Source organism: Sorex fumeus, unplaced genomic scaffold, assembly GCF_029834395.1.
Source record: "Sorex fumeus unplaced genomic scaffold, SorFum_2.1 ptg000064l, whole genome shotgun sequence".
NCBI classification, from domain to species: domain Eukaryota; kingdom Metazoa; phylum Chordata; class Mammalia; order Eulipotyphla; family Soricidae; genus Sorex; species Sorex fumeus.
Genome location: NW_026606121.1, coordinates 4962786 through 4979235, shown reverse-complemented (window position 1 = coordinate 4979235; position 16450 = coordinate 4962786). Strand labels below are relative to the sequence as shown.

At 56.9% G+C, this 16450-nt stretch overlaps 1 protein-coding gene across 3 annotated transcripts in view; it reads right to left on the bottom strand.

The window, feature by feature from the left end:
* MAD1L1 (mitotic arrest deficient 1 like 1) overlaps positions 1-16450 on the bottom strand; it is a 239031-nt gene that overhangs the window by 44861 nt on the left and 177720 nt on the right. For all 3 annotated transcript variants that reach the window (XM_056128480.1, XM_056128479.1, XM_056128481.1), the window contains 2 exons: positions 15038-15094; positions 825-913 (listed from right to left, as the gene is read on the bottom strand). In XM_056128480.1, coding sequence (XP_055984455.1) covers positions 825-913; positions 15038-15094 — 146 coding nt within the window. The remainder of the gene's footprint in view (positions 1-824; positions 914-15037; positions 15095-16450) is intronic.

Below are 16450 nucleotides of genomic sequence, written 5' to 3'. Positions count from 1 at the left end.
GAAGGCGCACAGATGCAACCAACACCCTCTCTAGGCCCCAAGACAGAGGTGGCAGCTGCTCAGCCCCCAACCGGCAGTTGCACGGCCCAGACCCATATGGAGGCCCAGGCTAACGCCAGACGCCTCAGAAACAACAGTGGAAAAAACCCAGAAGCCACCCGGCCTTTGCACTGGCAGCACCGCCAGTGCAAAGTACTTGGCCGCACTACCCAGACCGTGGCAGGACATAGCCCAGCCTTCTGGGCCATGGCAGCAATCAGGACCTTCCAGCATGTGGTGAGGCCACGCCTCCTCCCAGGGACTTCTGAGCCCTGGACAGGGAAGGAGTGGAGGGAAGCCCGCGGGCAGTCACCCAACTCTGCAGGGCACCAACATGCCACCGGTCACTTGCAGACTCAAACCTCAGGCTGCAGAGCAAGAATGGGCTTTTAGAGGATCGCCCTGAGATTCTCCTCTCTCTAGGCAGGACCTCAGGGAAGGGCAGGCAGGCCTGGGAAGGTAACAAGGTGCAACGTCCCATGCTGGCCAGCTCTCCCTAAGCACCCGGAGATGCAGCTCAGTGGCTTCACTGGCCTTCACGACGTGGGTAGCGTCTGACCCAGCAGGACAACACCTGCTCCGATCCCGGTCCCAGGGGTCACTGGGGCCATTCCCACACCTGTTTCCTTGGCAACAAAGACACACCCCACCCGACAGCACGGAGGCACATTCATCCCTCTTTCTCCTGGACCCGCAGAGGCCGTGGGGTGCTGGCCAGGGAGAACCCTGACAAGGCTTAGCCTGGAGACAAACACACAGCAGAGCAAAGGGGACGAGAGGCCTACCTGAGCCAGCCCGTCTCCTCCTGGGTCATCTGGAAGCCTTGCTCTGCACAGCCGGCCTGGGCCTGCAGCATCTTCAGTTCCATCTCCAGCTGTGGGGGACATGGGACAGGCGGGGTGAGCTGGTGGGCCTGGGAAGGGTCAAGTTCTTTCTGAGTACCTTCGGGTTGTCTGGAGGCAGGTGGAGGGTCAGACCTCAGGAGGGAGTCACACAGTGGGAGGAATGAGACCTGATGGGGCCAGCTTAGCGGGACCAGAGTGTACGCCTTCATGCTCAGCTGACTGCCAACCCTGCCCGTGGCGGGCTCCTGAGTCTTGGAGCTCATCTTCTCCCCCACTGAAGCAGACAGTTCTTTGGAGACAAGGTAACAGGCTCTGGCCAGCAAGGGTGGTTTTCCTGGGGCCTCCCCAGCTCTCCTCTCCTCTGCCTCCCATCACTAAAAACCAGGCGACGGAGCCAGACGCAGGGCTTCCTCCCCGCAGCCCTGACCTCTTTATCCCCTCTTCCTAGCGCCGACAAGCAGTCAGAGATCACGGGCATGGTGGTGACACTGCGCACCCTGAGGAACTCGTGGGTTCCCTGTTCTTGGTTTATTCGTCTTGGTTCTGGGCACACCTGGTGATGCTCAGGGATTACCTTTGACAGGGGCTTGGGGAACCACATGGGCTGCCGGGGATAGAATCAGGGCCGGCCATGTGCAAGGCCAAGCATCCTCCCCATGTACTTCTGCTCCAGCCCCTCCCGTGATGTCCCTGGACCCAGATCCGGGATTTCCTTATTTATGGCACGTCTGTTTTACCATGCTGAGAGAAACTACCCCAATAGCTGTCTTTCATTCAGAGCCTTTGAAGTGTGGGAGATGTGGCTCGGTGGCACAGTACACGGCTCACATGTGTGAATCCTGGGTGTCATCTAATGCCTGAAGGTGACTGGGCAATCAATCAGTCTGTCCTGACGTTGTCTGGACGTGCTGCTCGGAGTCGACACAGCCTCCTGGCCAAATGCCCCCTCCCTGACCAGTTGGCCCTGTGGCTTCGTGCTCTGATCAGTTGGGAGGACCCCAGGAAGCAGACAGGGCAGACATTTTGCTTCCTTCTGTGCCCTAGGGAGGGCTGGGATGGTTACTTTAGTGACAATTCAAAACACAAATGGTCTGTTTGACAATTCTCTTCCCACACTATTGGTAGGCTATTTTTTCTAGAAAATGTTTAATTTCATTCTTATGTTTAAACTTGTTTCAGTGGAGTTGTGGTAGAATTCCCAGTTCTTTTCACAAAGGTCAGTGGAGCTCATTGTTATTTTTATGTTTTAAAATTCTTGTTTTATTTTCTTTTCACTGAGGTGAGACTCATGGCCCGTGCCCAGGGAGCCACAGGCCATCATCTGTAGCACCAGAAAACTGCCCCCCAGTCAACAATACCAAGGTCACTGTCACTGTCACTGTCCTCCCATTGTTCATCGATTTGCTCGAGTGGGCCCAGTAACTACTATTATTCCTTCGTCCTAGTGATGAGGTTTTCCATAGATTTTCACCAGCACTGTAACTCCTATGTTTCACTAGTTTCATTTCAAAGCATAGGCATTTGAGTTTATTATTTCTCCCACTTTTCACTTTCTCACTCACTTCTCCTTTGATCTTTACAAATTCCTAGTTTTTGCTTTACTGAGGTTTATTTTGTTTCTTTTTTTCATTTCTTGAGCGGGACATTTAACCCATATAGAGTTATTCTTTGTTGCTCAATATTATAAATATTTAAGCTGTTATTTTTCTTCTGTGTGGAACTTCAGCTGTGCCCACAGGCTCAGATTAGAAGCTACGATTATTTTCTAGATTTTATGCACCACTGAACCACATTTCTTCTTTGACTCAATAATTGTTTGAAACAAGATTGTGTCCTTTTTTAAAAAAATTTTTAATTCTAAGTGTTAGAAGTTTTTGTTCTTAATTTCAAATTTCATCACATGACCCAAAACTATTGTATTTGTTCTATTTGAACTGATACAGATTTCATTTTCTAACCAATGGATGGTTACATTTTGGAGTTTATTTCATTTGAGCACCTTGAAATCAAGTTATTTCAGGGTTACGGATGCATACGTCAAACACATTTTTTGCTTTTTGTATTATTCTTTGCCCACTTTATTAATGAAGCAAATTCTTCTATTACTATGCTCTTATGCTCTTTCCTTCTTTGTTTTTGGGCCACATCCAGCAGTGCTCAGCAATCACTCCTGGCTCCTGGGAGGGGTTGGGGCACCATCTAGGGTGCTGGGGATGACCCCAGGTTGGTTACCTGCAAGGATTATGCCTCCCCCACTGCCCACCCATGGTTACTGTGTCCTTCCTAATGACGCCCCGGCTGCTCTGCCCTCCTTGGGAGACTGGTCCCACTGGCTGTTGTATCCCCAGACCTGTGGCATGGGTCCAGCTGCTCTCCTGGGTTCCGAGGTCATTCCTGGGAGCCCAGTCAGAAAGTTTCCTTTTTTAAAATTTTTGTTTCTGGGCCACACCCAGTAATGCTCAGGGGTTACTGCCGGCTCTTTGCTCATGAATCACTCCTGGTGGTGCTCGGGGGACCAGCAAGCGCCTTCCCCGCCATCTTGTTGCTCGGGCCCGGAAGTATTCTTTGAACAAGAGAGCTCAGCTCACCCTTACTCTGACAGAACTATGTGCACGTTTACCTCTGCTGTATTGTTTTGTTTCTGTCTTGTTTGCTTCTGTGTGAACCTGTCTGGCTGGACAGACGTTTGTTCCAGCTGCTGCAGATGGATTCTGCATAAGGTCTGAGTGAGTCTGTGGCAGTCCTGCTCATCTCCAGGACAGAAGCCCAGCCTGGCCGACAGCCCCTCTCTGGACCTGCTCCAGGAGGAAGGCACCTCCCGGCCTGAACTCCCTTTGGCTACAAAAGCAGGAAAACCAAATTTCTGGGGTTTTCTCCAAAAACTTTCATAGGATATGCAGATTCTGCATCTCCAGGGCAGAGAATGCTGGGGGTTCACTGTGGCCAATGCTAGCTTTATGGCCTCGCTCTCACCTACTCAGGTCCTGTGGCTGCCTAGCTCGGTGGGTCTACCAATGGCCAAGCTGGAGTTCTTGGCAAAGGACCTGAGACCGCACATGTCAGCACCTGTCTCCCCCCAGAAATGGTCTCCCCTTCCTCTTGAGAACTGTGGGCTGGGGCGCTGGCACCACGTGAGGCGGGTCCACACCCTCCCACTGCACCAGGCTCTGGGTGGGCAGGACTGACTGCCATCAGTTGACACTTTGTGTCCTGGAGGGTTCACCTGACCCTCAAAAGGAGGCTGGGACACTCTAGCAGATGCTTCCCTGTCTCCCACCATGGCGAATCTGAATGGGGGTCCCCATCTAGTCCCAGGACTCCTGGCCCTCCATCCTGAGCCAGTGGCTGAGCATGTGGCTGCCCCGCAGGGTGTGCCCAAGTCAGGTCTGCACCCCTCAGCATCTGAACTCCACCTGCCATCCAGACTCACTCACCCTCAGCACTGCTCTCCTCACCCCCGGGAGCCTGTGACATTTGCGGCTGAGGAGCACTCTGGGTTTGAGCAGGTGGTTTCCATCCCTGTTCCTAGCTCAGAACCAGCCTTGCAGGCCCCTACACTTGTGCCAGGGTGCCATGCTGGGCACCGCACCCCCAGTGGGCGAAGAGCAGGTAGGTAGGATGCACAGCTGCTCAAGGGTGGCTCCAGGTGCCGGAGCAGGGGCTGGGCCCAGTCGGAGCCCAAATCCGCCCCAGCACCACTGGGACCCGAGCATGGCCATGGGTGGCCTCAGGGCCCAAACCCCCAACTGTCAGGGAGGCCCACGCCCGGGGAGACCCACTTGGTCAGGCTGAGCATCCCTGGGAATGGCCCTGGACCACCAGGATTGCTGGGTGCAGTCCCATTGTACAAATAAATAAAATGCAGAGTAAATATGCAGGGAATTAACTGGATCCAGAAAACAGCTCAAGATGTTTGCCGACTACTCACCCAACTGAAGAAACTGTCCAAACACTAAATTCTGAAAGGGCGGCACTTCACAGGAGGCGGGCCCTGCCTCTGTCCTCCTTTCCTGTCATGGCTCAGCTAGTGCTGGCCTGTGCTGCTCACAGCATGCTCAGACACACCTGCACACAGACACACACGCACACACACACACACACACACACCTGCACACACATGCATACACACTCATGCTCTCACTCTCTCATTCTCTGTCACATGGCCACATTCATGCACACTCCTGCTCACACACACCCTGATACACTCACATGGGCACACTCTTGCTCACACATACTCTGGCACACACACACGGCCACACTCATGCACATAGACACCCTGGCACACGCACACAGGCACACTCATATGGGCACTCTCATGCTCACAGACACCCTGGCACACTCACTCGTACACACCCTGGCACACTCACACGGGCACACTCACGCTCACAGATACCCTGGCATACTCACACAGGCACATTCATGCTCATACTCTAGCACATGCACCTGGGCACACTCATGCTCACAGACCCTGGCACACTCATGCTCATATACACCCTGGCACATGCACATGGGCGCACTCATGCTCACACATGCTCACCCTCATGTTCACATGCTCCCACAAGCCCCTAAAGTTACATGTGGGCTTCCTCACATGCTTCAGTCTCCTGCACGCTTCTCTGTCCACTGCTGCATGTAACTGAGCCCACCTCACCCCTTCATCATGGGCTGGGGTGCCCTAGGACTCCTTCCCCAACCCTCTGGACCGGCCGTTGGGTAGGAACCCATCCCGTCCCATTCCTGGCTTTGCCAGAAGCTGTGCTGCCCAGTGCTGCTGGCTGGCACGGAGAGAAAAGCACAGTGCAGAGGCATTAACATTGCAGCCAGCAGCCACTGTCCACACTTCACTGAGGAAACTCTATACTTAGAGCTGGTTAAAGCAAAGAACACCAGGACTAACTGGGTGACATCTGTGGAGAGCCCCTGCTAAATGACCGAGACTCCTTAGTCCCCACTCTGCCTCATCTCAGCAGGAAAATCCCCAGAGCAGGGCAGGCGTCGGGCTGGTCTGGGGTGCAGGTGCCAGGGCCAGCTGCCCCGAAAGCGGCTTTGTCAGGACCGTCTGGACATGCCACTTCATTTTTGCATTGTCTCCTTGGGCGGGTTTGCTCTGCCCTGCCCCTCTCTAGAGCTGCTACACAGCCGTGCTGGGCGCAGGCTCCAGCTCCAGGTACCAGGCAGAGCCACTGGCACCCGTTAAGCCTGGGGAGAGCAGTGGCAGCGCCAGCCGGGCAGACGGTATGGTGGGCTGGGGTGGGAGCTGGGCTGAGGGCCCTCAAGCAAACCCACAGCTACTCAAGGCTCAGGGCCTTGCTAGTGAGCGTTGAGTCCCAGAGAGGCACCCTGGGGGGCGGGGGGAACACCCCACCAGGCTCAGCCCCCTGCCCCAGCCCTGCCGGGAGGAGGCACAGTGTGATCTGGGAGCGGCCGTGCGCCCTTTGCTTCCCGACCTTGACGAAGGAGCCCCAGACTGAGCCCCAGAGGGGAGTCTGGTGCTGGAGAGGCAGCAGACGCCCCGGAAGGGGACGGAGCTGGGCTGGGAGGCAGCGCCTGGCACCAGGTCTGCCTCGGTCCTGCCTCTTCACTCTGCACCACGATCCACATGTCCTTACTCAAACCCTCAGAGAAGCTAAAAATAGCCTCGACTGGCCCAGAGCCAGACGGTCCCCAGCAGATGGTGGGCCGCAGTCCAGCCTCGACCGGCGTACCCACCTGCAGCCCTGCGGCATCTGCCGTCTCTGCCTGTCTGTCCGTCCCACTGTACGAGCTCTGAGCCACTCAGGTCCAGCTCAAATTTGTGGAGCTTGGAGTGCTAGTGGCTCTGCTGGGTCTCCTGGCTGATATTCCTCAAAGGCAAAGCCCTGTCCCCAGGACCATGGCATTGTCGCCAGAGTGCAGGGTGGCCTGGCAGGGAGATCACTGCACAGCAGCGCACAGAGAGGGTGCGGCTCCGGAGACAGAACAGGTGTTAGCTGCCTGCCTCAATGGGCCCAGGTGTGCTGCCAGCTACTTCCCTCCTCCTTCAGGGGATACCAGGTAGGTCCTGAGGCTCCATCTCATACAGAACAGTGGAAGAGCGTGAGGGAAAGGAGGAGGAAAAGGGAGCAAGGAAGGATGAGGGGATGAGGAGGGGTAAGGAGAGGAGATCAGGAGTGGGGAGGAGGAGTGAGAAGGGGTGAGGCGAAGTGAAGGAGGGGCAGCAGGGGATGAGAAGGGGTGAGGAGAGGTGAGGAGGTGCGAGGAGGGGTGAGAAGGGGTGAGGAGAGGTGGGGGGGACGGAGGGGTGAGAAGGGGTGAGGAGAGGTAAGGAGGGGCAGGAGGGGTGAGAAGGGGTAAGGAGAGGTGAAGAGGGGCAGCAGGGGATGAGAAGGGGTGAGGAGAGGTGAGGAGGGGCGAGGCGGGGTGAGAAGGGGTGAGGAGAGGTGAGGAGGGGCAGGAGGGGTGAGAAGGGGTGAGGAGAGGTGAGGGGGGTGAGGAGGGGTGAGAAGGGGTGGGGAGAGGTGAGGAGGGGCAGGAGGGGATGAGAAGAGATGAGGAGAGGTGAGGAGGGGTGAAGAGGGGTGAGGAGGCGTGAGAAGGGGTGGGGGGGGGCGAGGAGGGGTGACGAGAGTCCAGGAGCGAAGAGGAGACTTTCCAGAGGGAGGAAGAGCTGGAGGAGGCCCAGGAAGGGCTGGCAGGGCCAGCAGGGCCGGAAGCACAGACAGAGCTGGGAGGCCCGGGACAGCGGCTACAGCATCTCTGGCAGCTCACGGAATTTCTCAAGCAGGCGGGGACTCTGGGAGACAGCACCCCAAAGCACAGAACGCGCAGATAAGCCAGGGCAGCTCCATGATGGCACCAGGCTGACCACCTCCAACACAGAGAGAACTGGCAGAGATGCCAACTCCTCAGAGCAGAGACAGGACGAGGGAGTGGGCTCGCTTTTAGCCCGTGGTCCCCGGAACGAAAGGTGCCTGCCTGCCTGCCTGTTCAGGATGTGCTCCCTCTCCAGCACACGCCTCTTTCTCTCCTCACATCTCTCTCAGCCTCAATAAGAAACTACCTTGTTTCCCTAAAAAGAGAAAAGGAAGAAAAAGGAAAGAAACAAAATCTCATTCCCAGAGGTGAAACTGAAGTGACTGAAATAAACATGTGGGTCATGGAGGCAGGGGGAGGGTCGGGAGGGGGAGGGCACTGGGGAAACTGGTGGTGGGGAATGTGCACGGGTGGAGGGATGGGTGTTTGACCATTGTATGACTGAAACTCAAGCATGAAAGCTTGTAACTGTATCTCAAGGTGATTCAATAAACAAATGAAACAAAACAAAAAAATGTGTGTCAGCACATGGCAATGAGGCACGTGGGCGGGGGAGGGCCTTCACTGCACGGGACTGTACCACTGGGCAGGCCGGCCACCCGTACAGGCTCTGGGGCAGCTTCTCCGAGACAGCACGATGGTCACAGAACTGACCATAGCTTTCCAGAACAGTCACAAGAACATGAGCACAGGTGCTGAGGGACAGATCCCGAGCACACGTGGCAGAGCCATCAGCAAGCCGGTGTCTAGAAGGTTCTGGCTCAATTGGAGCCCTGGAAGGCCCTGGACAGCTGCTCTCAGCGGGTGTCTCCCGCCACTCTGCGAGTCTTGGGCCAGGCTGTGTCGGTGGCTCCTAACCCGAGGCGCCTTCTTGGTTTTCAGGGGGGAGGGGGGAAGCTCCAAAAAGCTTTGAGACAGATGTTGAAAGAAAAATATAAGGAACTGAAGGCACAGCAGAAGAAATGATTTAAGATAAAAGCACACGGAAAAGAAGGTTTTTAAAAAGGAGTGACGCAGGCTGGAGGGAGCACCCGCGTGACCCATCACCCAGGGGGATACATTTCACAACCCGAGAGAAAGCTAAATGAAGAGATGGGCCAAAACACCCCATGGCCAGTGGGCAGCTGTGGGAGAGGCTGAGGCTGTGGGAGGGGTCCTAGCACCCGTGACGTCAGCCACAGGGGCCTTCCAGGGTTCGGTAACGGTGAAGCAACCTTTTGTGGCTAGGAAACACCCAAGTCCCACAACAGTAGAAGAAACCCAGGCCCAGCCAGGCCCAAATGAGTTTTGTGGAGCTAGTGAGAGAACACTGAGAGCACTGAGAGCGTTGGCTATGCCACTGGGAACAGTGTAGCGGGGAGGGGAGGCGGGGAAGCGGGGCACAGCAGGGGCAGGGGGAGGGCTGGGGGGGAGGGAGCAGAGGGGAGAGGGAAGTAAGGGGAGGGGAGGACAGGGAGGGTGGGCAGAGCAAGAGGGGAGGGCAGGGCAGGGAGTGGTTGGAAGAAAGGGGAGGGGAGGGGAGGCCAGGGAGGCGCATCCACAGCAGAGGGGCTGCAGAGATGCCGTTTCCTGGTGGCCTTAGATGACCCTCCACGGGGTCCCAAGTACCAGAGAGGGAAATCTCAGCCCCAACTGCAAGAGGCCAGGGCAGGAGCAGGAAGGTGTGGGGAGAGGCCTGGGAACAGGCCCCCCTCCCAAGGACGCTGCACTTCAGCTACTGAAACCCCATTGGGGCCAGGGGTGGGGTGGGGGTGTCCATGGCTCCAAGGGCAAAGTTCACCAAGTGCCTGCACCAGGCCAGCACAGCACTGCGCCCAAGCAGGACACCCTGGACAGAGCAGGCCCTGGCAAGGAGGGAAGTCTCAGGATGGCATTGCGCTCTGTTCCGTGACGGCGGGAAACCAGCCACGAGAGGAGCTTCTCAAGGCGGGCACGACTGGCATCGGGCACAAACCCAATGTTCTCTCCTGACTGAAATAGCAGTCCGGAACAGAAGGGAGTTTTCACAGGAGGAGAAAGGGCACGTCTGTGGAACACACGGCTTCCATCCGTCCGGGGGAAGGCGGAAAGTGCCACCAGAAAGCAGGGCTGGGAACGAAAGCCTTGAGGTCTCCAAAGCGAAAGGAAGGGAGCAGCCATCTGGAGATAGGACACGCACTCTGCAGACACCCTGCGCTATTGGTAAACAAATCTGCAATGGTCAGATACAAGATCAACACTGAACACCAGTGTTGTCTCGAGCTAGTAATGAATAATCAAAAGGCAAGGAAATGCCATTTATTCTGATGGATAATAAAAAGAGAAGTAAATTTAACCAAGGAGGCAAAAAGACCAATGAAAACTTCAGAACAGTGATGGAAGAATTGCAGACCCAGAAACATCTTGTGTCATGTGTCGTACACGTGTGTGAGTGTGTGCACGCATGTATGTGTATGTGCATGCACATGTGATGGCGGTTAGGGGAAACATTCCTTCATGTGACCACATGACCAAGGCAGCACCTGTCAAACCCAGACTCTAGGGTGGGCGTGAAAAAGCTGATCTAATGTCCAGATGAAATGCCAAAGATTCCAAACACCCACAGCACGTTTGAATAAGGGTATCATAAGTATTGTGACACAGTCCCAAATCTCAAAAGTGGCATGGGAGAGAGAACAAGGGGTGGAGGGAGGGAGCGTGTCACCCATAAACTCTACTGACCACAGAGAGAAGGATACTGACCAAGGGTGCCTGGTGACCTGCTGGGGGCGCTGTCAGTCAGAAACCCCAGAGGGAGGGAGAGAAAGAGAGTGAGAGACAGAGGGACAGAGAGAGAGAGGGAGAGGGAGAAGGAGAGGGAGAGAGAGAGGGAGAGAGGGAGAGCGAGAGAGCAAGAGAGAGCGAGAGAGAGTGAGAGAGCGAGAGAGAATGCCAATGAACAGGGCCTTGAAAAGTCTTCCACAGAGGGTGCTGGGGTGGGGACTGAACAGACCATGGAATATGTGACTCAGCCAATCCTCAAAATCCATGCAAAGTCCACTCAGATCAAACCAAAGCCTGTGGAAGCGTGTCACCCATAAACTCTAAGGAGGATGCAAGTCCCTTCTCTGAAATTTTATTTTAGGCCCCATGGTTGAACAGGATTCCTGGGAGAGTTTCACGGTTCCCAACTTTTAAGCCCACATCCTCCACCAGTATCCACTGCCCTTCATCACCGTCCCCTACTCCTGCTCCCACAACCCGAGTCAGTCTTCTTGACCATTCCTTAGATATGCAAAAGCATAAATGACAAAAAGCAGCTAGATACTGGAACTTCATCAAAGCCCAAAGCCTCTGTGCATCAAAGGGGACACTGAAAGTGGTGAAAAGGCAACGTGAGGGACAGCAGAATCTGGCCACCACTCAGTACCTACGATATCTAGAGAGTTCTGACAGGTCATGCACACAAGCACATATGCACACACTCATGCACTGAGAACTTGCACACATGCACACATACATGCATACACAGGGAACTTGCACACATGCATTCACAGGGAACTTGCAAGCATACACGCATATATGCATGCACTGAGAACTTGCACACACGCATGTACTCATGCAGAGGGGACTTGCACACGTGCGCATGAAGGCCAGCTGAGTGAGGGAAGCAGGTGTGATCTGGCACGAGATACCATGTCAAACCGAGAGTGACCAGTGTGACTGACTGTCCCTACTCATTCTTCATTACGGGTCAAGTTATTTCCTGGCTCTATTTCTCATCAGTTGGGGAGAGGGTCACTGGTTTTACTGATTTCAGAGAACCAGAGTTTAGTCCCAATTTTAGAAATCAACTGAAAAGTCAGTGAGAGGGACAAATGAGTGACCTCAGTCAGGGACGGCAGGTACTGACCACAGAGAGAAGGATACAGACCAAGGGTGCCTGGTGACCTGCTGGGGGCGCTGTCAGTCAGAAACCCAGACATAGAAGGGGGCTCCAGGAAGCCACCCAGGGCCAGGCAGATCCTGTCCCCCCTCTGGAGAGGTGGCCTGGCACTGGGGGGCACGGGAGGATTCTCACGAGAGGAATCACTGACCCCTGCAGCCCCCCAGACTCAAGGCCAGGGACTGTCCCCAAGCAATGCATGCAATCACAGCCGTGCTGGAGAAAGGCTGCTCTACCACACGATGGCGAGAACTGCAGGAAGGGGGCCCGCAACCCTGACACCACTCCACACAGCAGAACCTCAAACGGGCACAATTCCACCAAGACGCATCACAGTGGGAATGGCGACTTCACACCAGAGCCTGCTCCTGGGGCCGGAGGACTTGGGCGAAGGGGCAGGACCGAGGGGCGGGACATAATTCATAACCACATCCTGGGGTGTGTGAGCCAACGATGTCTCAGAGTCTGAAACATGCCAGGCCAGTGGCCCATATGGAGCCCGCAGGAAGGAAACGGGTCGGGAGACCAGGGCTGGACTGAGGCTGGGAAACAGCACTTGTGCCCTTCATGCCCAGATCAGACACAGAATCTGACTCCAAGTGGGCTAAAGACCAACCTCTAAGGCCACGGTGGATTATGCTGAGTCCCCTGTACCCTTCCCCCTCCTGCGCTGGCACCTCGCATCCTCCCCTCCCCCACCTCATGGGCTCACACTGAGGGAGGAAGGATGACACAACGTAACCATCAACTAGTTTAAAAAGCAGACAGAGCCAGAGGGTGTGGTCAGACTGTGTACTCAGAGCCCGGGGACAATCCCTGGCAGCTCCGTCACCTTGCCAACACCACCAGGCTCACACAGTAGCGGTCCTGGGCATTGCTCTGCTGGACCAAGTATCACCAAGAGTGGCCACGGGTCCTGAGCCAGCTGAGGAGCGACCCCTGCCCCCCAAGAAAGAGAGAACAGCAGATGTTCGAAGGCTACTGGGGGTTCATGGGACCATGCAGGGTGCTCACCCCAATCTCTGCATGTGCTGGCGAGGGGCTACTGGCGAGTGTCTGGGGTCTGTGGTTAGTGTGTGTGTGTGTGTGTGTGTGCGCGCGCGCGCGCGCACGCGCACGCGTGTGCGCACCCAGCAGGCAGCAAGAATGAGCAGAGCTGTGGGGGCAGCAGAACACAGACGGGGGCTTCCAGTCCCAAACAGCTCCAGGAGCTGCAGTTACCCCAAACTCCGGCTGCCACGGCCGCTGCTCGCCACGTCTAATTAGGACGAGGTCTGTAATAGCACAACTGCACCGGACAGCTTCCTGGTGATATTAATTGCATTTAAAGAAGAAAACATGAACTGTGCTTATGCTGACTAATTAGCATGGGCTTGCTAATTAATAACAGAAAGTCAAACTGTCTGTCTTGTCATCCACAATTAGCTAGAAATGTTTAAATTTTCCCTTTTCTTCCCTAAACAGTGAACTGACTAAGCAGGAAGCGGAAGGGGGCGGCCAAGCTGGGACGCGTGGGGTGGCTGGCCCGGAGGAGGGGGCAAGCCGGCTCTGAAGAGGATTCACTGGAGCCCCCACTTCTAGGGTCAGAGAGCTCCTGGCCCCTGTGGGAGCTGGTGACAGCGTGAGTAGGGGGGCAGCGGGAAGGGACAGTGGCTATCCTGACAGATTGGGGGTGGGGGGCAGGAGGGGTGCAGCCAGAGGGCACGTCTATCTGTAAGCTCAGGGCCTGGTCCTGCCCGGTCAGGGCTTCCTCTGGCCCAGCACCTGTGGCTTCCTACGCTCCCTGTCCAGCCCGTCCGGGGGCAGTGGACCCTCTGGCAGGGCCAGCGCAGCCTCCTCTGGGCTCTGGTGGGGGCCTCCCATGAAAGCACAGGCTCTAGCCCAGCACTCACTCCTACAGCCACGCCCACTCCTCAGGAAGGGCCCTGGATGGGTACACACACACAGACACATACAGACATTGGCACACACACAGGCACACACAGACACAAACAGACACGGGCACAATTCCACCAAGACGCATCACAGTGGGAATGGCGACTTCACACCAGAGCCTGCTCCTGGAGCCGGAGGACTTGGGCGAAGGGGCAGGACCGAGGGGCGGGACATAATTCATAACCACATCCTGGGGTGTGTGAGCCAACCATGTCTCAGAGTCTGAAACATGCCAGGCCAGTGGCCCATATGGAGCCTGCAGGAAGGGACACACGCCTGGGCACAGGGACTCAGGGACAGGTGCTGCCAAGCCTGGCGAGGCTAGGCTGCCCTGTGTCTTTCTCCCCCACCCCCCAAATCGACCCTTCCCTTGTCTGGGGGTGCAGGCAAGGCAGAGCACCCTAGGGGACCGGAAAGCCCCTTCTTCTGGCTGCCCAGGAAGGTCGCTTCTCACCTGCATGGCTCCACGGGGCCCCTTCCCACCTGGAGGAGACTGGGTGCTACTCAGCCCAGTGGATTTTTGCTCAAACGCTCCGAACTGTCCATCTGCCCTGGGTTCTGTTACACGCTGGGAGGAGCAGGCTGGAGATGTCCCTGCCCGACAGAAGGCCCAGGGCTGCCCTCACAGGCCACTGCCAGTTAGGGTCATCTTGGATGCTTGGGGCCCTCTCCTCCTCCGGCTGCTCCTGGGATGGCATGGCCTGGCCCTGCCACAGAGCACATGCACCAACCCCCAGGACCTCGGCTCAGAGCTTCAGGACCCTGGCCGGTCTCTAGCACTATAAACCCCAGGTTCCCCACCCCGTGGTCCCCGCCTTGGCCACTCCATGACCCCCCAACTCAGATCAGCAGGACAGATACCAAAGGCATTGTGCTCCGACTCCCATTCCACTCCCGCTCTCCCCCGAGCCAATGCCTCGGCCCATCGCCATCACCCTGCACCCGTCTCTCTGCTGCAGCCCGCACCCTAAGCACCTGGTCTCCAAACAGTCTCCTGACTGGTCCCCTTGCTGCAGGGTGACAGGGAGGGGACCAAGCAAGCTGTAGGGACAGCTATTCGGGACAGGGGAGAATCAAGGCCAAGCTGATTCTATTTGGAGGTCATCCCCTATCTTGGGGTGAAGTTGGACAAGTGTTCAAGGTCGGGTTTCTGTATGCCGGCAAAGGACAGGAACCTGGGCAAGTGGGGGTGTAGGTAGTTCCACCAGAACCTCCCCCCCCTCCACACACACACACACACACACCATAATGCTAGTCCTTACAGGACAGACTTGGGAAACAAAACCCCCTTCATCCCCCAGATAGCCCTCCCATACCCTGTACCACCCCTGCAACCTCGTAAGCAAGAGGCGGGGATGTGAGCTTGAGGAGCAAGCACCGGGAGAGAAGGACGTGGCCTAAGGTAGCAAGGCCCGGGCAGTGTCCTCGGCCAAGCCTACTGCCCCCGCAGAGTGTGAAGCACAGGCTGTTACCCGCACCAGGACCCAAGGCCAAAGACGTGTGGCCAGGCGCAGGCACTCACCATGTCCGCTCTCTGCTTGTGACCTCCCAGCTCCTCTAGGGCCTGTGACAGCTGAGCCTTCAAGAAAAGAAAAAGAAACAGGTCAGGAGGCCTTTCCCAGGGCCAGGGCTCCCCCAGCTGCCTGGGCAAGACCCGGCAGTGGGCAAGCAGGAGCCAAGGGGCTTGAGGAAGGCCTGGCCACGGGAGCAGTGGGACCACTGCAGCTGGGCTGGTGTGCAGGGCGCAGGAGGAGGCCATGGATGCCGGAGTGTGGGAGGCCCAGGGTGCCCCTCACCGCCTGCCAAGAGCAAGGGGTCTTCTAGTCCACTGGGACAGAGCTGGGAGGGGGCTGTGTCACCACTTCAGCCCGCACACACGACACACCAGATCTTAGCATGGGTGGGGGCGGGGGGGCGGCTCTGCCTTGAGGCCTGGAGTCCAGGCCAAGCACGTGGTCTGTCCATGTCTACTCTCGGGGAGCCGCCCAGGCCAGGGTCACTCACATGGGGAGGGGACCAACCATGCACACGGGCAGAGCTGCCCCTGCAGTGAGCCCATGCCCCGGGCCGTGTGTCCACTGGCTGGCACACGAGACCCTCTGGGCTCACCAGGAAGCTCTGGGCACTACCTGCCCAGCCTGGGCCAGCAGGCCAGGGTCCCTGGGAGAACATCAGCCCCAGGAAGCTAGCAGGGTCCCCACAGCCCTAAGGGAAGCTTCCAGAACCTCACTGGAGACGGGAGGAACCAGCAGGCAGGAGCTGTGGCCCTTCCCTGAGTCTTTGAGGCAACAATCATGAAACCCCTAACCACGAAACCTCGAACCCAAGACCACCGCAGGAAGTGAAGAGCGGGCAGGATGCCCCTAGGAGGCCAGCAAGGCCGTTGCAAAGACTCAGCCCACCTCTGGCATGGCAGGAAATGGGCAGGATCGGGGATGCCAGGCCCAAAGGCTTAAAAGGCACAGCCCAGGCACCTCGAGGGGAGGAAGGGGCTGTGGAGCCGGTAGTCTGGAGGCTGCGTGTGGTGGGTGGCAAACTTAGCTAAGGATTCCAGATGAGGGCGGCCTGAACTCAGGCGCAGATGAGAGATAGACGAGACAGAACACTGGCTCCAAGAGCCTGGGGATCGGGCACAAGCCCAGGGACCCTGGGGACTGGGTGTGAGAACAGGGACCCCAGGGACAGGCAGGGAGAACAGGGACCTCGGGGACGGGCAGGAAGAACAGGGACCCAGTTGGCAGTTGTGCAGAGACTCTGCTTCCTGCCTGCCACTTCTGACCTTGCTCTGGGACCCCAGACCCTTGTGGGTGTGTCTGTCCATATAAGCCCTGCAGCCCACGTAGCTGCCTTCCACGGCAGACAGGTGCTGGTCACAGTCGTAGTGGGACAGCCAATGTTCCTCTCTTTGGGATGTGAGCGAGCAGCAGCATGGGGT